General features: G+C 34.8%; 2 protein-coding genes across 3 annotated transcripts; one reads left to right on the plus strand and one right to left on the minus strand.

Moving 5' to 3' along the window:
• Window positions 1-385: 385 nt before the first annotated feature.
• LOC108868293 (V-type proton ATPase subunit c1-like) lies at window positions 386-2000 on the minus strand. Its single transcript, XM_048575811.1, has 3 exons — window positions 1826-2000; window positions 1434-1719; window positions 386-893 (listed from the first exon to the last, which is right to left on the minus strand). Exons 1-3 carry the CDS (start codon window positions 1905-1907, stop codon window positions 761-763), a joined length of 501 nt encoding a protein of 166 aa, XP_048431768.1. The 5' UTR covers window positions 1908-2000; the 3' UTR covers window positions 386-760.
• An 11895-nt stretch (window positions 2001-13895) lies between these two features.
• On the plus strand, window positions 13896-18950 carry LOC103930959 (NAC domain-containing protein 37-like). 2 transcript variants are annotated; one of them, XM_048575394.1, is made up of 4 exons: window positions 13896-14070; window positions 16160-16355; window positions 16646-16917; window positions 18003-18950. In XM_048575394.1, exons 2-4 carry the CDS (start codon window positions 16190-16192, stop codon window positions 18600-18602), a joined length of 1038 nt encoding a protein of 345 aa, XP_048431351.1. In that variant the 5' UTR covers window positions 13896-14070; window positions 16160-16189; the 3' UTR covers window positions 18603-18950. The 2 variants fall into 2 exon arrangements, with proteins under 2 accessions (XP_048431351.1, XP_048431352.1); XM_048575395.1 differs by lacking the exon at window positions 13896-14070 and having other exon boundaries at window positions 14133-16355.
• The last annotated feature ends 1964 nt before the right edge of the window (window positions 18951-20914 follow it).

Genomic DNA, 20914 nt, shown 5'->3' on the forward strand with positions numbered 1-20914 from the left:
TGGCATTCTATGATGTCGGGGGTGTTGGCTATTGGGTACGTTTGTAGGAGAAAACAGAGGAACTGTGATGTTATTGTCGACAACAGCACCCCCTCGCCGGCAGTCGTCGATTCGCCCGGCACTACTTTCTCTCTAAAATTTGGCCTTTGGATATCCAATTCATCAATTCCCTCTTCACCGCTGCACACACACTCTCTCTCTCTCAAACAACCACGAAATCAACTCCAATCTCCAGTTGATGTCATGGTAGGTGGTAAAACGTGGGATTCTTTGTCTGCGTATTTTTTTTCAAGGTTACACAACTTTAATCCGAGTGTAAGCTTGGAAGATTTTGGGACAAAATTTTTAAGTTGGGAACACTGAAAAAATCAAGGCGACCGAGGACTTTCTAGAGTAAGTGAGATTATGTTTCCAAAGGTTATTGAAGTATTATGCATTTCCTAGTACAAATGATCAAATGGTAGTAATACCATTGAATGCGATGATCAGAAACATAAACGACGTTCCGTGGACGATTTCTACATGATACCGAACTAATATGTAAAAGGAAAAAAAATAGAAGGTGAAAAAACAGCTAACAAAAAGCTTTATTTCAGACACAATTCACTCGGAATTCTCCAATCGGAAAAGGATCTTTCTTCCCGCCTACGCAAGACGAATAACTCTATGAAACACTGCACATTGTGAATGAGCGTCACAAACCTGCGAGCAACCAAGGTGCCAACAACATTCACATTGGAAGCTGACAGCAATGGTATCTCTAATCTGCTCTGGACTGTCCAGATCGGGATGAAAGGATGATACCGACAATCAGGCCATACAAAGCCAAAGCTTCGGCAAAGATGAGAATCAGAATCATGCCAACAAAAAGCTTTGGCTGTTGTGCGTTCGCCCTGCAGACCAAACCGATTTCATTACAAACATTCTAATGCGAATAGATCAACTCGACACTCTGTCGAAAAAGAAAATGGACCAATTAAACAAGGAGAAAGCGATGAGCAATCCAAATGAACTACTTGCAGGTAGCCAAAACCAAAAAAACATAGCAGCAGAAGCATGGATCAAACTAACAGTTCAGGGAACATCCAATAAAAAATTCGTGGAACTGGATACATGGCAGCCGAAAACAAAAGCACAAGGAACATCCAATCGAAAATTCAAGGAACATCCAATCGAAAATTCATGGAACATCCAATCGAAATTTTATCACTCTAACAAGGTAAAAATGTAGTCTTTCTTCTACAAGGGTTTGGCTAAAATTCTCTCACAATTGCATACAAAATTCATTAAATTTCTAGCAACCTAAAATATTCTCAAGCCAAATGAATAACAACAAAACAGACAATTATTGCCAAATCCACAAAAGATCAAAACTTTAGTCGCACAAAAACATAATCAAACAAAGCAGATGAAACAGAGGGAAGCAGATTTACCTAACACCGGCATCGCCAACGATGCCGATGGCCATTCCGGCGGAAAGTCCGGCGAGTCCACAAGCCAGACCGGAGGAGAGGTGGGCGTACCCATCGAAGAGGTAGTAAGATTTGGCCTTTGGGTTAATCCCAGTACTGATAATCACAGCAATGATCAAACCGTAGATACCCAACACTCCCGCCATAACAACCGGAACAATCGACTTCATCACCAGCTCCGGCCTCATCACCCCCATCGACGCCACGCCCACGCCGCTCTTCGCCGTCCCGTACGCCGCTCCCATACCTGTATTTAACCAAAAAGCCCCTCTCAATCATCAATTTTATGGAAGAAATAAAACTTAATCGGAGTTAGATTTGGAGGGAAAGATGGAGTTTTCTTGTTTACTTACAGGAGAAGACGAGGGCGGCCGCCGCGCCAAGGAAGCCGAAGAACGGTGCCGTTTCGTCGCCGCTGAAGGTGGATGGCGCCATCTTTTCGGTGTTCCGATTAGCGATTGGGGTGGGAGTTTCTCAGATTTGGGAAATTTCTGATCGCGGAGATTGGAGAGAGAGAGAGAGAGAGAGAGAGAGAGTTGGATTTACGCACGCGAGTTTTGTCGCTTGCGAATTACGACAGTGGTGCCACTTGCTCTGAAGTTTCTGTGGGGCCTACTGATGGATGGAGTTGGGGTCACCCGACAAAATGGAGAACGTGGTCATTGGGTTTTTAATGGGCTTCTAAAACTCTGAGGGGTAACTAGATCATATTGCCTACAAAACCCACAAACTACAAGCCAACCGAGGTTTATCTTTGGGCTTTTTTAGGCCACGGTGCCCACATTTACAACATGATTACTTGATGGTCAATTTAACAGATTGTTAACATTGGACGAGTTATATAAAGTTAAGGTTTCATTATAAAATTATTTGAAAATCTAAGAAGTAGTTCAACTTACTTATAAACCCATGCAAGATCTATTTTCTCATCGTTGTGGATTCATTCAACACGCCCCTTTATATGTGACAAATTTTTAAGCCAAACACGCGAACTACACAATGAGATGAAGTCTAACACGTGTTGGCCGTTTGGCTTCACACATAGGACAACATGCTCTAATACCATGAAGAAAATTGTGATTCAACTATAATACCAATTGGCAATAGGATGAGTAACTCTAACATTGCTGTGGAGCCAAAAATAATCAAGAGGCGACACGTAGATTTTTGGGCAAGCATCCCTCAACCAAGCCAAAAGTGCCCAAAATAGGTAACAAATTCAAAATTATTTCATCCATCCTCATCTTATATTCCCTGCAAGGTATTTACTCCATAACCTTCAAAACATTCCATATAAATTGAGTTAATTGGCCAATTAATGGATTTATTACCTAATTAATCCATTAATTTCCAAATAACTCATCCATTACACCCCAAAAAATACCCAAAGGCCGGCCACTCTCTGTCCCAAAGAGGGCTGGCCATGCTCTATAAATTGAACCCCATTTTGTCTAAAAAGCTAAGTTACACACTCTTGCAAAACTCCCAAAAACTCTCCTAAACACTTTTCTCTCTAAATTCTAACTTTGGCATTGGAGGTTTTTCGGCCAAAGTCCCCCCCCCCCCAAAAAAAAATCATCGTGGCCGCGTGTGACTTTTGACCTTGACCAAAGGTGTTGATTGTTTTGTAGGTGTAATTTTGTCAAAGAAGGAAAAGACGAAAATTTGCATCCACAATTGCAGCATTATAAACCCATGTACGATTCTTTCTCTCATCAATATGGGACTTATTGTCAACAATAACATTGCACTAAATTCATAATGTCGGGATTGGTAATGCAACTTTTTAAACACGTCTAAGGCCTAGTTTGATGTCCAAGATTTGTTTGGATTAAATAACTCATTAAGTTCAATGCATTTCAAATGAATAAATGGATGTCAACTTGCATTTATCATCCAAATAAACGTAGCAGATGGAATAGTCATGTTTATTTTTTGTAAGTCCAACGAATACTGTAAAATTAGGAGGGATAATTTTTCTTCATCACTAATTAATATTCTACCTTCAACTTGGACAATATATGAAATTCATTTCTTCATTCAACATTCATAATATGTTATCTAATTCAAGTCGATATTAAACACAAAATCCTAACTATGCTATTTTTTGTATACTTTAGGGTAAAGTGAAACTAACTTTATGGCAAAAATATGCAATTACTTCTTTAATCATTTAACAGATTAAGGGGGGAAAAAACGAAAAGAAAGAAAGAAAGTGGCATTAACACACGTTTAAATTTAAGAGAATGCTAGGCTGATTCGTGTGTATGTAAGATTTTAGTCACTAATATATGTGATACTCATTATAAGACTCACATGTATTACGATTAGTAATGATCACTCATGCACAAGGACAATTAATAAATTAGGAACGATATATATATATATTTTTTTATCGTCGTGTTGGAAATAAAATTTGGAAATTTATTTAGACATTTTTGTTGCTTTATTTCATGTTTGTTACGGAAAGAATGACTAAAACCACCACCATGTTCATGCACATAAGTACCATTACCTTTTATTTTCATCTTCTTGCTTCTTTAATGACTCAGTTTAAAGTCAAATAATTATGACTGGTTTGATGGATTAAAACAACCGTGCAATGCTTAACATTGAATGCATTGTGATTATACATTAAAAAGCTCTTCCTCTTTCATCATATGTCTGCCTAAAACAACTTGTTGTGGTGTAGAAAAATACATTATTTCCTAACCCTGAAAGAAAGCTGACTATTATCTGTTTTTCCCAACAGCATGATGAATTTCTTATGATTATTGACTATCTGATCATTTTATTACTTCCAGAAGATGTTTACAGGTCTAGGGTTTCAGAAACCCTAATGAGGCAGGTGTGGCCTGCATATATATCAGATGAAGGATTTAAGCTAATAAAAACATAACCGGAAAAAGGGAAAAGAAAATAACTATAAATGGGATTTGAAATCTGAGTGACATTTCTTTGACAGCAGTGTGTGAAGTGTAATCATTTCTATGATCCTTTCCATACCCTTTGGTGATAAGTCCCCTTCCATTGCATTTGAAAACCCTCTAATTAAACTTTGCCATGATTTCAGAAAATTTTCTTTTTCTTTTTGTTATTGTTACCTTATTTGCATTTATTTGCAGAAAATCATGTGACTAGAAAAAGTTTTCTAAAGGAAAAAGAGGTAAGAGCTAGAGAGCAAGAATATATTAGACCTTTTTTGACAAAAAAACAAGCACAAATCAACATGTCTAATCAGGGGCAAAATGTATCTAGAACCAGAAGAGGTATGTCTGTGCAATACAAGCAACCAATCTAACAAGTCTATTCTAACGACGCGTTATCATCACTGCCATCATCATCATCATCGATTCGACTTGGACTCTCCACTGAAACCTTAGAAAGCTCTCATTTACACAGCTATATGTGCTGCTGCTGCTGCTTGCAGAGGACCCCTCAGCTAACCCCATTGCACATCATGGCATCTATTCCAATCCTTTCTCAATCAATGGCCCATATGCTCTCATTTCCATACCTCTAGAGAGTTCCTGTTCAAGATGATAACCTATTTATCAATATCATCGTACTCTTGCCCAGTTGAAAGAGGTTCTGAGTTCAAATCTCACATGCAACCACTATATATTGAGTGTTACTGAACAAGTTCAGAATTCAAATCTCACGTACGACATTTATTGAATAAGGGAAAAAAAAGAGAAAAAAGATGTCTAGAGTGAACCAATTCAAATATAACACTTAGCAGCACATGCGCCAATACCATTTCTCATGAATTAATCTTACCAATTCAATCGCTCAGACATCATAGAAAGTCTGTACTCCCATTGCTTTGTGCTCTTTTCCCCTTCTTTTTTTCAGTCTGTTTCATTGTTACTTCATTGACACACACACCATGAGTGGTTTGGGTTCAGTCTCCAACACTCTTGTCTATCTTTCTATGACAATGATTCCAATAACAAAACCTGCATAACTACAATATTTCCAGTTCACTACCATTTTAGAAAACATTGATCCATGATACAATCTCTGTGTCATGTCCCTAACTTCGTTTTTTTTTCTTTCAAATATGATCATATATATATATGCTTATATAAATTAGCCACAGGATACATCCACTCTAATTTGCGTTATTATCAATCATCACCTCATATAAATGACAAAATACACGTTTTAATTCAACCTTTTCCACTCACAAATATTCTAGAAAAGATACAAACAAATTCCATCAATTAGGATCTAAGAATTGTTTGTTGTAATCATAGCCTCTATGGTCTTAGAGCCTAGACGTAATATATATATATATATATTTTTTTTTAATAAAATGTTAATTAGAACTTAGAGTTAGTTGCTACAACAAATGGAATAATGATCATCCATGTCCCTGAAGGAACCTTGTGTTTCACACCTCAAAATAAAGAGAGAGTGATGGTAAAGTGCCTACTACTTGTTATGTGTAATTAGTAACTAATTATTAATTGACAAAACTCATGGATATTTCTCTTCACCAACCGCCATGAAAACCATATATTAGAAAGAAGACATGATTTCAAAACATAATTCGTAGAGGGTAAGGTGTAATTCTGAGATTGAGATTTGAGAGAGAGAGTTTGGAGGGTGGTCGATGTCAAAAAGGTCTATAAGATCCTAATTGGACCCCCAAGAATCTCCTTTTGCTGGTTACGCTAACCCTAACGGTCACATTTTCGACACAGCTAGCTTTTTTTTTTCCTTTTTATTTATTTATTTTTTTTATTTTTTATTTTTATTTTTTTCTGGTTTTGATGCAACACAGCTAGCTTTTTCATTTTTGTGTTTGCAACTTTTGGTTAAATCAAGTTTAACTCATCAACATACTTTTATAGTTCGAACGAGCCTAATGGCCTAACTCTTTGTTGGAAAGTAGAATAATTTTCATATTACTATCTTGAACCTTCTAATTCAGCATTTAGTAAAAGTTTTTTTGCGTCTCTTTTGTGCCCCAAACGTAGATTTTATTTATTTATTTACCACTTTCATAAATCTATTGAGTCTATTCGTTAAATTTCTCATTAACTGATGACGTGGCAAGCCTTCGGTCTCCTAAAATTTTTACTTAGGCCTTCTGTCTTCCAAATTTTTTTGTTTAATTGCCTCACCAAAAATAAACTTATGGGCAGCTCAAAGGCTGTCTTAGGTAAACGGAAGACTTAGCAAAGGGTCAATAGCCTAACGGATGTATGAAAGTACTAAAAAAATAAAATATTTGAGTAAGAAAGTGACACAAAAACACTTTGGATACTAAAAGCTGATAATTGGAAATTTCATGATAGTAAAATAGAAGGGGAAACAATAAACACATATCTTTTTTAGCCTTTCACACACCTTGTTTTATCTTGACCGTTGTATTCGTTTATGTATTGAATCCAACGGTTAGAAATCAAGAGGAGTGAATGAGAAGCTAAAAAAGTGTGTGAAAAACACCTTATGATAGAAAGTAAGACCACGTATAAACTACAAGAGAAATTTACTTCTACCATGATGTAATATTTGTTGGCGTTCAAAAGTTACATACAATTATGTGTTTAACCTTTTGACATGACAGTGGCTATTGACTTTGGATAATGTCGCAATAGCGCTACCATTGCATTCAATACCTCATAAACTAGATGTATTAAATACACTTACTTTTGGTAACCATGCAACCGTGACAATATCTCAAATCATATAAATGACTATCAATAGTTATCGACTATACACGCGTAAACGACTATATATCAAGCAGTTTGATCATACAACCACTAGATGGGGAGAGAGATTCTTAAGTTCGCTCGCCGACCCATCTAGCTAGTAAGAACCTATGAAGAGGAAGGGTTATTTAGGGACGGAAAAGCCACGTTATGCCGGGGACCACAGGGTGTTCAATGATGCGGTCCGCCGCATGATTGGAGGCCACGGCCGACCATCACCGTCCTGCGTGGACTGCACGTCCATATCACAATTCACCACCCTCCACTTCATTTTCTTCAATGAGCCACAGCTCTGAGCCTTCAACTGATTTAGAGCTGATATAATAGGTATAAGATTGCCCTTCGGATTTTTAGTTTCCCTAATTGCCATTTCCTTTCTTTCACATTTACGTATTTACCCTCTAACAGATCACATCTTCTACTATACTGTATAATTTAAGGAAGTTAAGAAGTCATCGTAAAAACACGGCTACTATGAGGTGAATAATCTTCTTATAATCTCAGGCACCGTTTTTATAACTTCCGGTGTAGGACATTTTTTCACATTTTCACCATACTATAAAACGTGAACCGTTTATAAGAGCAAAAAGCCGATCAACTATTCTCCTTGGCCAAATTCATTGCATTTGAGTATCATAAACTCAGCCACCAAATCCAGAATTCACTTTTTCCTGCAGCGAACAATAATAGTTGAATAAAAAAAAGTAACTTTTTTCCTTTATATTTTTTCATTTCTACTCTTTCAACACATGATATATACTCTAATTATCATGGAGCCTTATCTCACCTTTCTCCCTTGTACGAACTTACAGAAATAGAAGAACAAATGATTTCCATCTGTTCTTAGTCTCATCAAACGTGCAACGTGTTTTGTTCCTATTTAGTAAATTATTCATGATTTTGCATCAAAAGTGATCAAGTTTTCAACACACACACCACGCTGTGTGGCCTTTTAACTGTTATATGCCTGCAATGTTGCTCCACGCTATAACGTTGCTCCAATTTCAAATTTATATAGAAATAATAATGCTATTTAGATGCACAAAATTGATGTATTGAAATTAATCATTGAATTGCGGAAGTTTTTTTTCACATATTGATCAAGTATATTTTGGAATTAAGTTTCCCTAAACATATACAATGATCAAATACTGAAATCATAATCGATTTTGATTATTTAACATGTCAAGAAAAAAACACTATATATATATATATATATATATATATTATAATATAACTAATAAATCGGATCAATTTTGCTTTTTCAACACATGCACTACATATATGTGTATATAATTATAACGGATGATTCTAGAAACCAGTTTCATCGGTGACAAAAACCTATAAATAACTAAAAGGATTTAGTGGGATAAGATTGTGACTTTAATTCTCAGAAAAATCGATGTTTCTGGCAGAAAGTAGTCCAAATTAGACCATAAAAAATTCTCAAAGATCAAAGTATCTTTGAAAGAAAACCATCGATGATGAGTTGTTGTTAGTTATGAACTAATGATAGCAATTAGTAATTAACATTTCGATCAACAAACAAGGAGATGAAACCACGTACGTTCTTGTTTGGTCCATGGGAGATACCGCACTGAACCGATCATTTTCTAGAATCCACACCTCGCTCTCACACTATCAAAATTATTGTGACTAAACATGCGTGCACTACAGTACTGCAAGGACCGCTTAAATCTTTAGATGGCGTACTCCAGAATCCTAACTCGTTCTCCCTACTGCCGTTTTGGGGAATATTGGTTTTCTACGTTCCTGTTAAATGTTTGAATACATATATATGATGTAATATGACATTCACAAACGATAAAATCAATCTTGTTATAATCGAGACAGTGTCATTTTGTGTTAATCTTACTATTATCATATAGTGTAATTTTACAATCCTTGTAATTCTTACATTAAATATTAATGTAATATTATAATATCATTAAGTGTGAAATTAAGGTGAATATAACGACAATATGTAATTTTACAGCGTCCACGGATAATTGTATACTATAATATTTTTCAATTTGTACCAATCAACGCTGATAAGTATAATAAATAACATCATTAATTCTATAGTTCACCATTACTATGTAACATTTAGAAGTAAACTTTTGAGATTGTAATGTAATTTTATTCACAAAGGATACCACGTGCACTTTATTTTAATTAGCACTGTAGAATGTCCCTTATATACATACTATATATATAGTTGCCGTACTCGTAAGCATCTTTGTCATTCCATATCATTTTAGTCTCCAAATGCCTTAACCAAATCATACAATTAACCTACACGATGATTATGATGATCAAGATGGGATCGATGCCCCGTATACAAATTTATTAGACCGTATATATATAACACGCATGATAATGATCACCCCCGCGGAACAATTGACCAACTCAGAAACTTAATTTATTAACTTTAACAGGCTTTAATTAATAAAGACTATGAACATATATCAAGAAGGGTAATGTTAGGATGATTGGTTGTTTACTTAAATATATTTTGCAAATTTAACCTCTAAATTTAGTCTTCCTATCATTATTCTATCAAGAATCTACAAAAATTACGAATACATCTGAGTTTTTCACGAAAATGGTACTTACTTGACCCAGTTGGACCTAAGGTCTTTTTTTTTTTTTTTTTGGGTAAACAAAAGCAGCTGGTCTTTAGTCTTTAGTCTTTAGAAATATATATTTATGTGTGTTTACTTTGCTTTGTTTATCTTCTACGTAAAGTAGTGCAAAAAAAAAAAAAAAAAAACCTAAAACTCATCCACCGTCCACAGACAGTGTCACACTTTGGTTGCTTCGATTGTTCTCCTCACTATACGTTTTCTCTTCTTTTTCCACTCAATTCCTTCTCCAAAATACTTGTCCACAAAGACATAAAATCATTTGCAACCCCTAAATGGAAGTGAAATACCAATTTAAAGACCAAAATGCCCTTCGAATATGGAAAATACTTTCATCCATCTCATGCAAAGACAAAGCTAGATATCTATATTGATGAGGGCATCCTCAAACAATAAAGTCACGAATTGAAAAGCTCAAGAATTTGCTAAACATAATACTAACTGATAAGGTTTTTTATACAATATATTACAATATCACTTGACACACTTTCTTAATTACCAATACCATCAAATATCTCTATAAAAATAACCTGTTATTATTCATCCATTGATCCTCCAATCAAATTCTTAATCGATTTATCAAAAATTTCATAGCCCAAACAACTCTATCACGTGAGATTGCAATATGCATTATGTGCATTTTTTCCACCCAAAAAAATGAGTGAGGGCATCGCCCCCTTTGAGCCAAGGGTGGCTCGATCCATGATCTCAGGAGTGCACCACTTTGTCCACTCATGCGATTAACGTATTTTTGTCATATAAAGTAGTTCATAATCAAAACTATTCATTTCCCTAATTCTCTTTTAAAGATCATCTCTATAAATTATATTTTATATCGGAGACCTGTTTAATCATCTATATATATATATATATATATATGTCTAAACAATCTCTAATTCAAAGAAACTTTTTTACAAATAATCTTTAAATAATAATTAAGAAACCGAATTTTTCTTATTATAAAATTTGTGAAATGCGTCAATAGCAAGAATTTAATTAATAAGGTGCGGCACATAAATAGAATGAATGCTAGTACCGTCTTTCCAATATTACTCACACTCGAGCCTTGAGGAGTTTTTGGTGAATTTGCATGCAGCTTCTCTGTATGATTACGAAGTCATGGGAGCCGAGCCGAAACGTCTCGTTCATTTGGCGGCAAGACATGGCGCGAGGTTGTAAAATAGAGCCAACGTGGCAAGCGTGTCAGTCAGAATGTTTGAACTTTGACAACGAAATTAAGTAAGATATTTTACGACAAGTTGAAGAAGAAGAAAAGAAGAGCAATGGAAGGATAACATGAAGCTTTCAGAGTACGAGGGGGGTCCATGAGATGAGGAGGAAGATAGTAGTCACGACAAAACGGGACAGTAACAACACCACAACAACTCACCCCGATCATGATCGATTCTTCGCAACCAGATTAATTAACAGTATGATTATTGCACCCTCAGGAGTGATTAGTAGTGAGTTTTATTTGTAATTAACTATAGCTAAATCCATAGTGCTCATCTACAGACTGAGCCGACAAGAACAATTATTGAGTAACCAAGCCTGAAAAAATGCAATATAACAAAACAAAAGAGGTCAAGCTACCATGTATATATCATGTAGTTAATTACGAGGACCTTACACTTAAAAAGGGTTTGTAGTTTCAATTTTGACGATTGAAATGTCTTGATTTATTTAATATTTTAATTAAGAAAATATGTTTTGTTAAAAAAATAAAAAAAATGTGAAATAGTTTTGTCACGTAACAAATATATTGGAGAAATATATATTTTAAAGTTTAATAAGTACAATTTTCTTCGACTCACATCACTAAATTGGGCTCAAAAGCAGGAATTGATCTCCGCTTTTACCATGAAATTTCTACATCGATTACTCCAATCAGTGATAGCATCAAATGAATATTTCACTATCGCTTGAACAAAAAAAAAAAAAGAACTAAAATGAGATAAAAAATGATACTTTAGAAAAAATAACCTTGATTAAGTGAACATATAGTTCCAAACTAAAAGGGATTATAAAAGATATTTAGAAAGAAAAGAAAAAATTGATAAGTTTCTATCTATAAATATCAAAAAGTTCAGCCACTTATTTGCCATAAATATTGGAATGGCACACTATTACAACCAGTCTTGTAACTAGTTTAGCAATTTTCTAAAGTCATAGTTAAGGAACATTATGATTTGTATTGGGAATTAGTCCATGCAAGGTCCCTTGTCTCATAATGTGAGATTTATTTTTAACACACTCTATTATATGTGACAATTTTCAAGTAAAATAAGTGGATATTACAAATGGAGTAATGTGGAATGAATGTGGCTGTCAGACTTCACATGGGAAACAACTTGTTCTAGTATAAAAAAAGTTGACGTTTCTTGTTAATCTCTTTGTAATCTTTTTTTAACTGTTCAAGAAAAATCTAGTATATATAAAGAGAATGAAAAAGGTGAATAGTGATTTGGTGTCACCATGCTTCAAAAAAAATATTTGGACAAAAATGCCTCCAAAACAAAAAACTTCAAAGGCATTTCAAAATAATACATCAAATAAGGTAGAAGCATTTTCTTCATTTTAATAGTATTTCTTTAATAATTTACTTTTTAGTGCTTTGTTTTTTATTTAGTATCTCACAATAAGCTATTAATAATGTGATTCAATTTCTTTATTTTTAAACATGTTTAAAACATCTTAAGAGGCGTGTCATGCCGGTTATAAAAAAAAAATTGCACGCGAATAACAATGTGATTAAATAAGTTATCAAATGATCGTTTTTCTTTTTTTTACAAACGATATTATCTACACTAAGGGTAAGGGGGTGAGCTTAGCCTCACAATGGGCTAGCAATAATGTGATTCAATCAGTTATTTATTAAATATTATTTTCTCTATTTTTAAACACGTTTAAAACATCTTAAGATGCGTGTAATGCCAGTTATAAAAAAAGGTCTTTTGCACATGGATAATAATGTGATTAAATTAATTGTCAAATGATTTTTTTTAAAATAAATGATATTACATAGGTATTTATAGAGTTTTTGGTTGAATTTTAAGTTAAATAATTTTTATAAATTATTCTAGCCGTTGGATTCAATAAATACATAAATATAAAACTAAAAAAAAAAAATTTGAACCTGGACCGTTGGATTAACCAACGGCCCAGTAATCAGTCACCGTTAAATTTGTAAAGCAGCCCAACGGCTACTTTGTTGCAATTATTGCGCAGGGAACAGCCCACGTGGGGCTGTCGGGTGGGAGTCTGAATTGGAGCGTGCGGCGCGTGGGAGAGTGGATGAAAGGAAAGTGGGCTTCACAGCCCGTGTTTCACTCACAACAGGTAGGGCCCATAATGAGTTTTGGCCTAAAAACGGGCTGGTATTTGGCCTTCTTTTAACTTTTAGGTTTTAGGTTTTATTTAGCACATGGGTTGGAGTGGGTTTTGGGGGGAAAAAAAAGGGGAATTTTAGGTTATAAGCCATTGTTGGAGATGGTCTAAGGGAGGGGGTGGGCTTAGCCTCACAATAGACTAGCAATAATATGATTCAATCAATTGTTTATTAAATATTATTTTCTCTATTCTTAATGTAAATTCTATAGAGACCAATTTTATTATGTGAATTCAACTGCTTTAATTCGTATATAAGGGATTTCTTTTAGTTTGATCTAAAACTATTCATTTACTTCAAATATTTGACTTTCCTTTTGTCAATTTACGCATATAAATACATTTAAAACATATAAGTTGCGAGAAGCATGCCGTGATTCAAAAAATATTTTCTACACGCACGTAAGCGCGTGCATGAAGGCTAATATTTAAGAATTCAACAAAGGAAAGTTGCCTTTTTAAACTTTGGAATGAAACTAAGCTAGCTTGTCAATTAATTAAATATGGTGAGAGGAGAATACGGACGGAAAGAAAGTAAAGAAGAAAAAGGCAGTTTCTGTAGGAAGCTAGGGCGACTGACGTCAGGTACTGGGGACAACCATCAACCCATGCGCAATCGAGCGGTCCTTCCCCTTCCCTTTTATATTGTCTCCATCTCTCCCCTCCTAACGGAATTTCTCTCTTTAAAACACTATCTCTCTCTCTCTCTCTTTCTCTCAAATTTTATTTATTTTCTGCTGTTGTTCAACGGAGTTCTACTACTTCTACTTGAATTTGTCTTCTTCTTCTTCATTGCTTTCTGTCTTTTAACGAGTAATTACACCAACACCAAAAGTTGATCAGGTAAGTTTAATTGATTATTTAATTAAATTAGTCTGTTTGCATGGAAAATTCCTTAAACATATACAAAAAAGCGTATAGCCAGCGTCTCATTAGTCATTCTCAACAAGTTAAATAAACTTTTAGGAATATTATTGATCTTCTTCTCTGTTTGTTCTTGGTAATTAAGACGGTGGAGCTGATCAGCAGAAGGCCTCTCTCTCCCTCTCATCCATCAATCTATTCAAATGCATTGATCCCAATTTCTAAACAAAAATATATGTATATAAGATCCATTCCCCAGCAGCTATATGTATAGCTAGGGTTTTTTTCTTGATCCTTTCACAAACTTATCTTTCATTCTCTTCTTCCTTTCGTTTTTGTTAAGAACTCCAGAGGCCAAAGAGGAAGAGGGATTCGATCTCAAGAATCTCTTATCTCGGATTTAGGGATAAATACGATCTCCACCACTCGAGCAACAAGTCCTCCGCCCGACACCTATTATGCTGGTTGTTAGGTCAAGACTTAGTCTCTACACATACCCGATGAGAAAAACTGAATCATTTCTCATCATGAAAAATTAAATGATTCTGATCTATTGATTTCTTGACCTAGCTATTTGAAGCACTAGCTTTGTCCCTAAATTAAGAGGCCCCCATCAAGTGGCATTTTACTCATGATCTATCTATTTGGTAAGAACTTGTAGAGTCTAAGCAAGAGAGGAAAAGAAGAGGAAGATACGGACCTGGAGTTTAAGGTCAGGATTAACTAATTAAACACATGGAGTAAGCTCATCTTGATGAAGTTTAATTAGCTAGAGAACACTAATGATTGTTTAAATGCATGCATGGTCTTAATTAATTTGTTCTTCTTTTGTATGTCTGGTATGGATCAGCAGCATTTTTGCTGAGTACTAGTCTATCACAGAAAAAGGGGTCAGATATTTGCCAGGGAAATTCTCGACAAACAGACAAGAGGGTCAGACTCCCCCGTTTCTGTAGTATGAGCTCTCTCTCTCAGTCTCAGACTCAGAGACTCAGACCAGAGAGTGGTCTCTCTCTTTTTTTCTTTTCTTATCCTTTTCTCTCTTAGCAGGCTTGATCGTCCTCCATCTTTTGGCTTCCAAACCCTTTTCCCTTTCGAGAAACGCATGCTTAACTGGGATCACGTCATCCTCCCTTTCCCTTTTTGCAATTCCCAAATTCGAATGTTATCTTAATTTTTGAGATTTTTTAGTATGCACTGATGTATACAATACGCTAATATCCGTGATTATAGAGTCTTAATATTAAATCTTTGGTTGCATAGGTAAAGTTTCATTTATTCGGTGCATATCATACACTATAGCATAGTTAAATTTTTGTTAATTTCTTTCCTTACCTTTAGAGACACCTCAACTTACAAAAAAAAAAAAAAAAAAAAAACTATTTTTTGTTTTGATACATAGGGTATGTTTATATATATTTGGGTCTACAAAAGTTGATTATTAAATTAATAGTGTTATTATACTACAAAACCCCGTTCTGATGCATCATTTCTACCATTCACCAAGACAAGACAACATCATTAGCACAAACCTCTACTTGTCCGTTTCTTGAGAGGCCCCCTTTCCCCTCTGCACAAAAATTAACAAGCTCCAACTTCCTCTTGGTTTTTCTAATCAAAACCAAACTCTCATGATTTCCTTTTCTATGATTCCATTTTACCTAGGGAAAATAATAAATTAATTTATCGTCTCTGAATCTCTGATCATCAGTTTCTGTGGTAATTAATTAACTAATTAAGGTTTTTTTTAATAATTTGTTTGTAACACGCGCTTATAATTATAATTCCCTGATCAAACCAGAAATGGTGGGGTTTGCTGACCACCAAATGAGCTGATGATTGTCTCTGATAACACTTTTTATTCATAGAATCCACATTATTCCTCTTATTTACAATTTTTATCTTCCTTTCCTACCTTTTAACAAATTAACGCTATGTGTTGGCGCTTTTTTTACGTTTTCTTCCCAGTTTTCATATTCTCTAGCTAGCTAGATCTACTTATAAGTGCCTATTGGTTAAGTTGGTGTGGTGGTGGTTACTAATGGCAGTGGTGACGAATTTGATGCAGTAGTAAACATTACAAACTACCAGCTGCGCTATGATGGAGTCAATCGAGTCTACTGTCCCACCCGGTTTCCGCTTTCATCCGACCGATGAAGAGCTCGTCGGGTACTATCTTAGAAAGAAAGTTGCCTCCCAGAAGATCGATCTTGATGTCATCAGAGACATTGATCTCTACAGAATCGAACCATGGGATCTTCAAGGTACTACACGCGTACTCTAATAGTACATGTACTGTTAGGGTTTCATACCTTGATCATTTTCCGGATCATGATAATTAGGGTTTTTGGTTCTCATCAAGTGGATGTTTCTTAATTTTTTTATATGTATATATAACCTTATACTAGCTCTAACCTTGTGTGCTATTTTGGGGATTGATGGTTGGTTCCGAATGCATACTAATCCACAATACTTGATGCATTACATTTCTAATTAATCAACATTTATTTTACATAACATGGATCTTGATGGTCTTATTGGCATTAATGGACAGAGAGATGTCGAATCGGATATGAAGAGCAGAACGAGTGGTACTTCTTCAGCCACAAAGACAAGAAGTATCCAACTGGGACAAGGACCAACAGAGCAACCATGGCTGGGTTTTGGAAAGCAACGGGTCGAGACAAATCAGTATACGATAAGGCAAAACTGATCGGGATGAGGAAAACCCTTGTCTTCTACAAAGGAAGGGCTCCAAATGGACAGAAGAGCGATTGGATCATGCACGAATACAGACTCGAATCTGACGAAAATGGACCTCCGCAGGCAAGTGATCGAAACTCATCATCATCATCATCATCATCCCTCTCTACACACACACAAACACACACACTACACGTAGAGTAAAACCTAAACCTTGAAGCTGTATTCAAGGTCACTTGTTGACCTAGCTAATACGTTGGTTGATTATCTGTTCCCATCACTTTATAGACAAAAGTGTCAATAACAACACTTTCTCTCTCCATGCTCGATCGTGGAAGATATAATAGGAGCCTCCCATGACTTCTTGATATGAGACCTAATTAACGTTTTTACAGCAAACGTACACCTATAAATTATTTTACAAATTTATTTTTATTCCCCTTTTGTGTTACAAAGGTCAATGGAGGAAGGATTGATGTTCAAACTGTTGACCTTTTTGTTTTTGTTTTTGGTTTTTTGAGTTCTGAAAATTCAAAATATCTAGCCTACTTCTACTCATCACTTTACTCAGTGGCTTGAATTGTTGACCTTCAATATAAGATAAATGCTCTTTTGTACAGAAGTTTAAGGAGAAACAAGTGCAATAATAATTTGGAAGTGTAGATTTTTGTATGAGTCTCACATCCATCACAATTGACTATATAATGCAAATCTAAAAAAAAGCAGAAACTAACAGTTTTTCTAAATGGAATAGTAGAACAATCTCACTTAATTTGCATGCGTAACTCGTAGACACTAATGTATGCACATTTACTTCCGCCAACGCCACATCAAAGTCAAAAGTTAAAGCCTTCAAAGGCGCGTATATATTAATTTGCTTTCTGCCAATTCATCTTCTAACTGTGGCTTTCAGTTCGTCAAAAAGCAAAGTTCCATTGCATGGCCATTACCTTTAGATTGACATCAACTTACTACCTCTCTCTACCAAACAGAAAGAAAACTCCAAAAGCTAATTAAAGAAAATGCATGTATATTAAAGGTAGGAAAGGGAAAATTTTGACTTTTCTCCTAAAGGAACATTGACCCTCTCAACCTCTTTCCAGTTTCCACCAACAAAATGATTAAGAATTAAAATAATCGAAATGCATTAATTAATTATTTCTGTCTCCTTCCACTTACAAATAAGTACCTTGGTTAAGTTTTTGCAGGAAGAAGGATGGGTCGTGTGCAGAGCATTCAAGAAGAGAACCAGTAGTCAAAACAAAAGCATCGAAGGGTGGGACTCAAGCTACTTCTATGAAGAACTTAATGGTCTCACTTCCGTCGCTGATCCAACCAATTATATGATCTCGAGGCAGCCCCAGAGCTTTTTAAGCCAGAATTTCATGTGCAAGCAAGAGACAGAAGCTGACAGTTTGAACTTCCTGCACTCTGATCCGTTTGTCCAGCTTCCTCAGCTTGAGAGCCCGTCTCTTCCCTTAATAAAGCGGCCGAGCTCAACGTCTCTTATATCGGAGAATAACATCGAAATAGAAGACCAGCAAAGTATTCGAGGGTGCAACGATGCCAAGAAGGTTACTGACTGGAGGGCTCTGGACAAGTTTGTGGCTTCACAGTTGAGTCAAGAAGAGAGATATGAAGGTGATGGAGAAGCAAGCTTTGGTGCAAATGATGAATCAGATATGGCATTGTTGTTGTTGCAGAGTAGTAGTGCTAGGGATGAAGATGATCAACTGGGAAACAAGTTAAATGGGTTCCTAAATTCGACTCCTGACTGTGATATTGGGATATGCATATTTGAAAAATAATGAAGCAAGAGGGATAACACATGGGAGAACGTAATTTTATTGGTACGTACGTAGGTATTATAAATGGTATAAGGGTTGATGAATGTCGATCCTAAGACATATATTTTTATAAAAATATGCTTATGAGTGTATTTCTTTCCCTCTCTCTCTCTCTCTCTCTCTCTCTCTTCCACACCCCTAACACACATGCATATTTGAAAAATAATGAAGCAAGAGGGATAACACATGGGAGAAGGTAATTTTATTGGTACGTACGTAGGTATTATAAAATGTATAAGGGTTGATGAATGTCGATCCTAAGACATATATTTTTGTAAAAATATGCTTATGAGTGTATTTGTTTCTCTCTCTCTCTCTCTCTTCCTCAGCCTTAACACACATTCACACTCACAAGGTTTTATATAAGTAACTGTGTGTACATCTCATGAAAAATTATTATATGGTACTGAAATGCATTTACATAGTAAAATTAGCTTATCACCTATTATTATATAGAGAGAAGACAGATTTATGATTCTAATCTATGTGCAATAACAATATTCCAATACTACACAATAATTTCCCCTATATATATCCTATATATCTTACGATTCCTTCCCACATCACAATTATAAAAGAATGCTTTTAATTGATCAACAACTCAATTGATTGAGGTTAAACCCAAAAGGAAAAAGTTAAACAATACCAATTAATGGTCTTGATGGATAATGAATACCATCATCTCTACGAATACTATAAATTAATTTAGAAAAATTATGTCATTTAGTACTACAACATAGTGATATTCCTCTTTATATATAAGTGAAATTTTATGATCATATCTTGTCAATGATGAATTCGATATTAATTTATTTTCTTACCCACTTACTCTAAATATATCATTATATTAAAGAAAAAAAATATTAGAAAAATGATTTGCACACCCCATTTTCTCACCCTACACACCATGTTCGGTTTTCACCTTTGAATTGAATAACTTAAAAGAGAATCAAGGAGACAGAAATTAACGAGAATATGGAGGAGATAAAATGAGTGTATGAAAATCATTTCCTAATTTATTTTTCATCTTTGATTTTGAACAAGACCACTGTAAATTATGGAAAAACATGTTAGCTTACAGTAAAAATGCTTTGATCTAATGTTGAAGTTTATTCAATCTATTTCTTTTGTTAACAAATAATAATAATGTCAAGAAAATTGATTAAGATTCCATCTTAATGATGGAAATGCTAAGGGACTCTCTCAAAAGTGAGACTTTTTATTGACTTTCTGTCATCTCATAATTTAACATCAATTTTCGTGTCAATATCATAAATATTATACCAAAAATATAAGGTGACAGAAATTCATGAAAAGCCATAGAATACCCGTAGCATTTCCCCCCACCTTATACCGTATATCAACCAGATTACAAATGGTTAATATACAAATCATTTACACCCACTAATAAGAACAATAATATATATGTCTGGTCTAGTGCAAGCTGCAGCGTTAGAGTCACCAAAACGAAAGCTGCATTAACAAATCAATTGCGAAAGCTGCATTAACAATAAGTGAAAAGAAATACAATTAGATCTTAGTCCTAAGTGGCAGTGAGATTATATATTTAAATCATATTTTGTAAACCTATAACGTAGTTGTTCGTGATTTAATTATTACTTAATTGTTATTTATTAATTAACGTATTTATTTATTATTAATAACACATCACATAATTTATAAATGTAATTTAAAATTTTGACTTACTTAGCATTACGCTACTATTATGAAATGTGATAAATAATGCAGACAAACAAAAACATTCAAACCAAAAGAATGCGCACACTCCATGCTTGTTGAGTGTTGAGTAAATCCATGCATGAAATAGACCAGCTACATTGCATGCTTGTATATGTACCACTTTCGAAGCATATGATCATATGATAGGTCACACATCTAATTAACTTGCAGTTCCTCACATGCGTTCCTTACAAACAAGTAGCTTAATTAGATTATTATTGTGATTATATTATTAACTCTTATTATTTTGTCGAAGCTTAATTAGATTAAGAATGGTGGTATCCTAGGAGATATTCTCGTCGGATTCTCTTTGTGAGAATCCCGTGAATCCTTTAATAATATCCGTTTATCATACATCATTCGATCAGTTTTCGTCAGGTACTATTTGTATTTAATTTTGAATAATTTAATTTAAAATGATTTTTGATCTCATGATGTACGATGAAAGTAATCTCCGGCGAGGATCTTATCTCGTATCTTGGGTGTGGGTATGGTGGGTCCAAGGGTTGTCGACCGTCCAGCATGCGCTGTGT

The sequence above is a fragment of a genome, unplaced genomic scaffold, assembly GCF_019419815.1.
Source record: "Pyrus x bretschneideri cultivar Hongxiangsu unplaced genomic scaffold, Pyrus_bretschneideri_v1 Contig8, whole genome shotgun sequence".
NCBI classification, from domain to species: domain Eukaryota; kingdom Viridiplantae; phylum Streptophyta; class Magnoliopsida; order Rosales; family Rosaceae; genus Pyrus; species Pyrus x bretschneideri.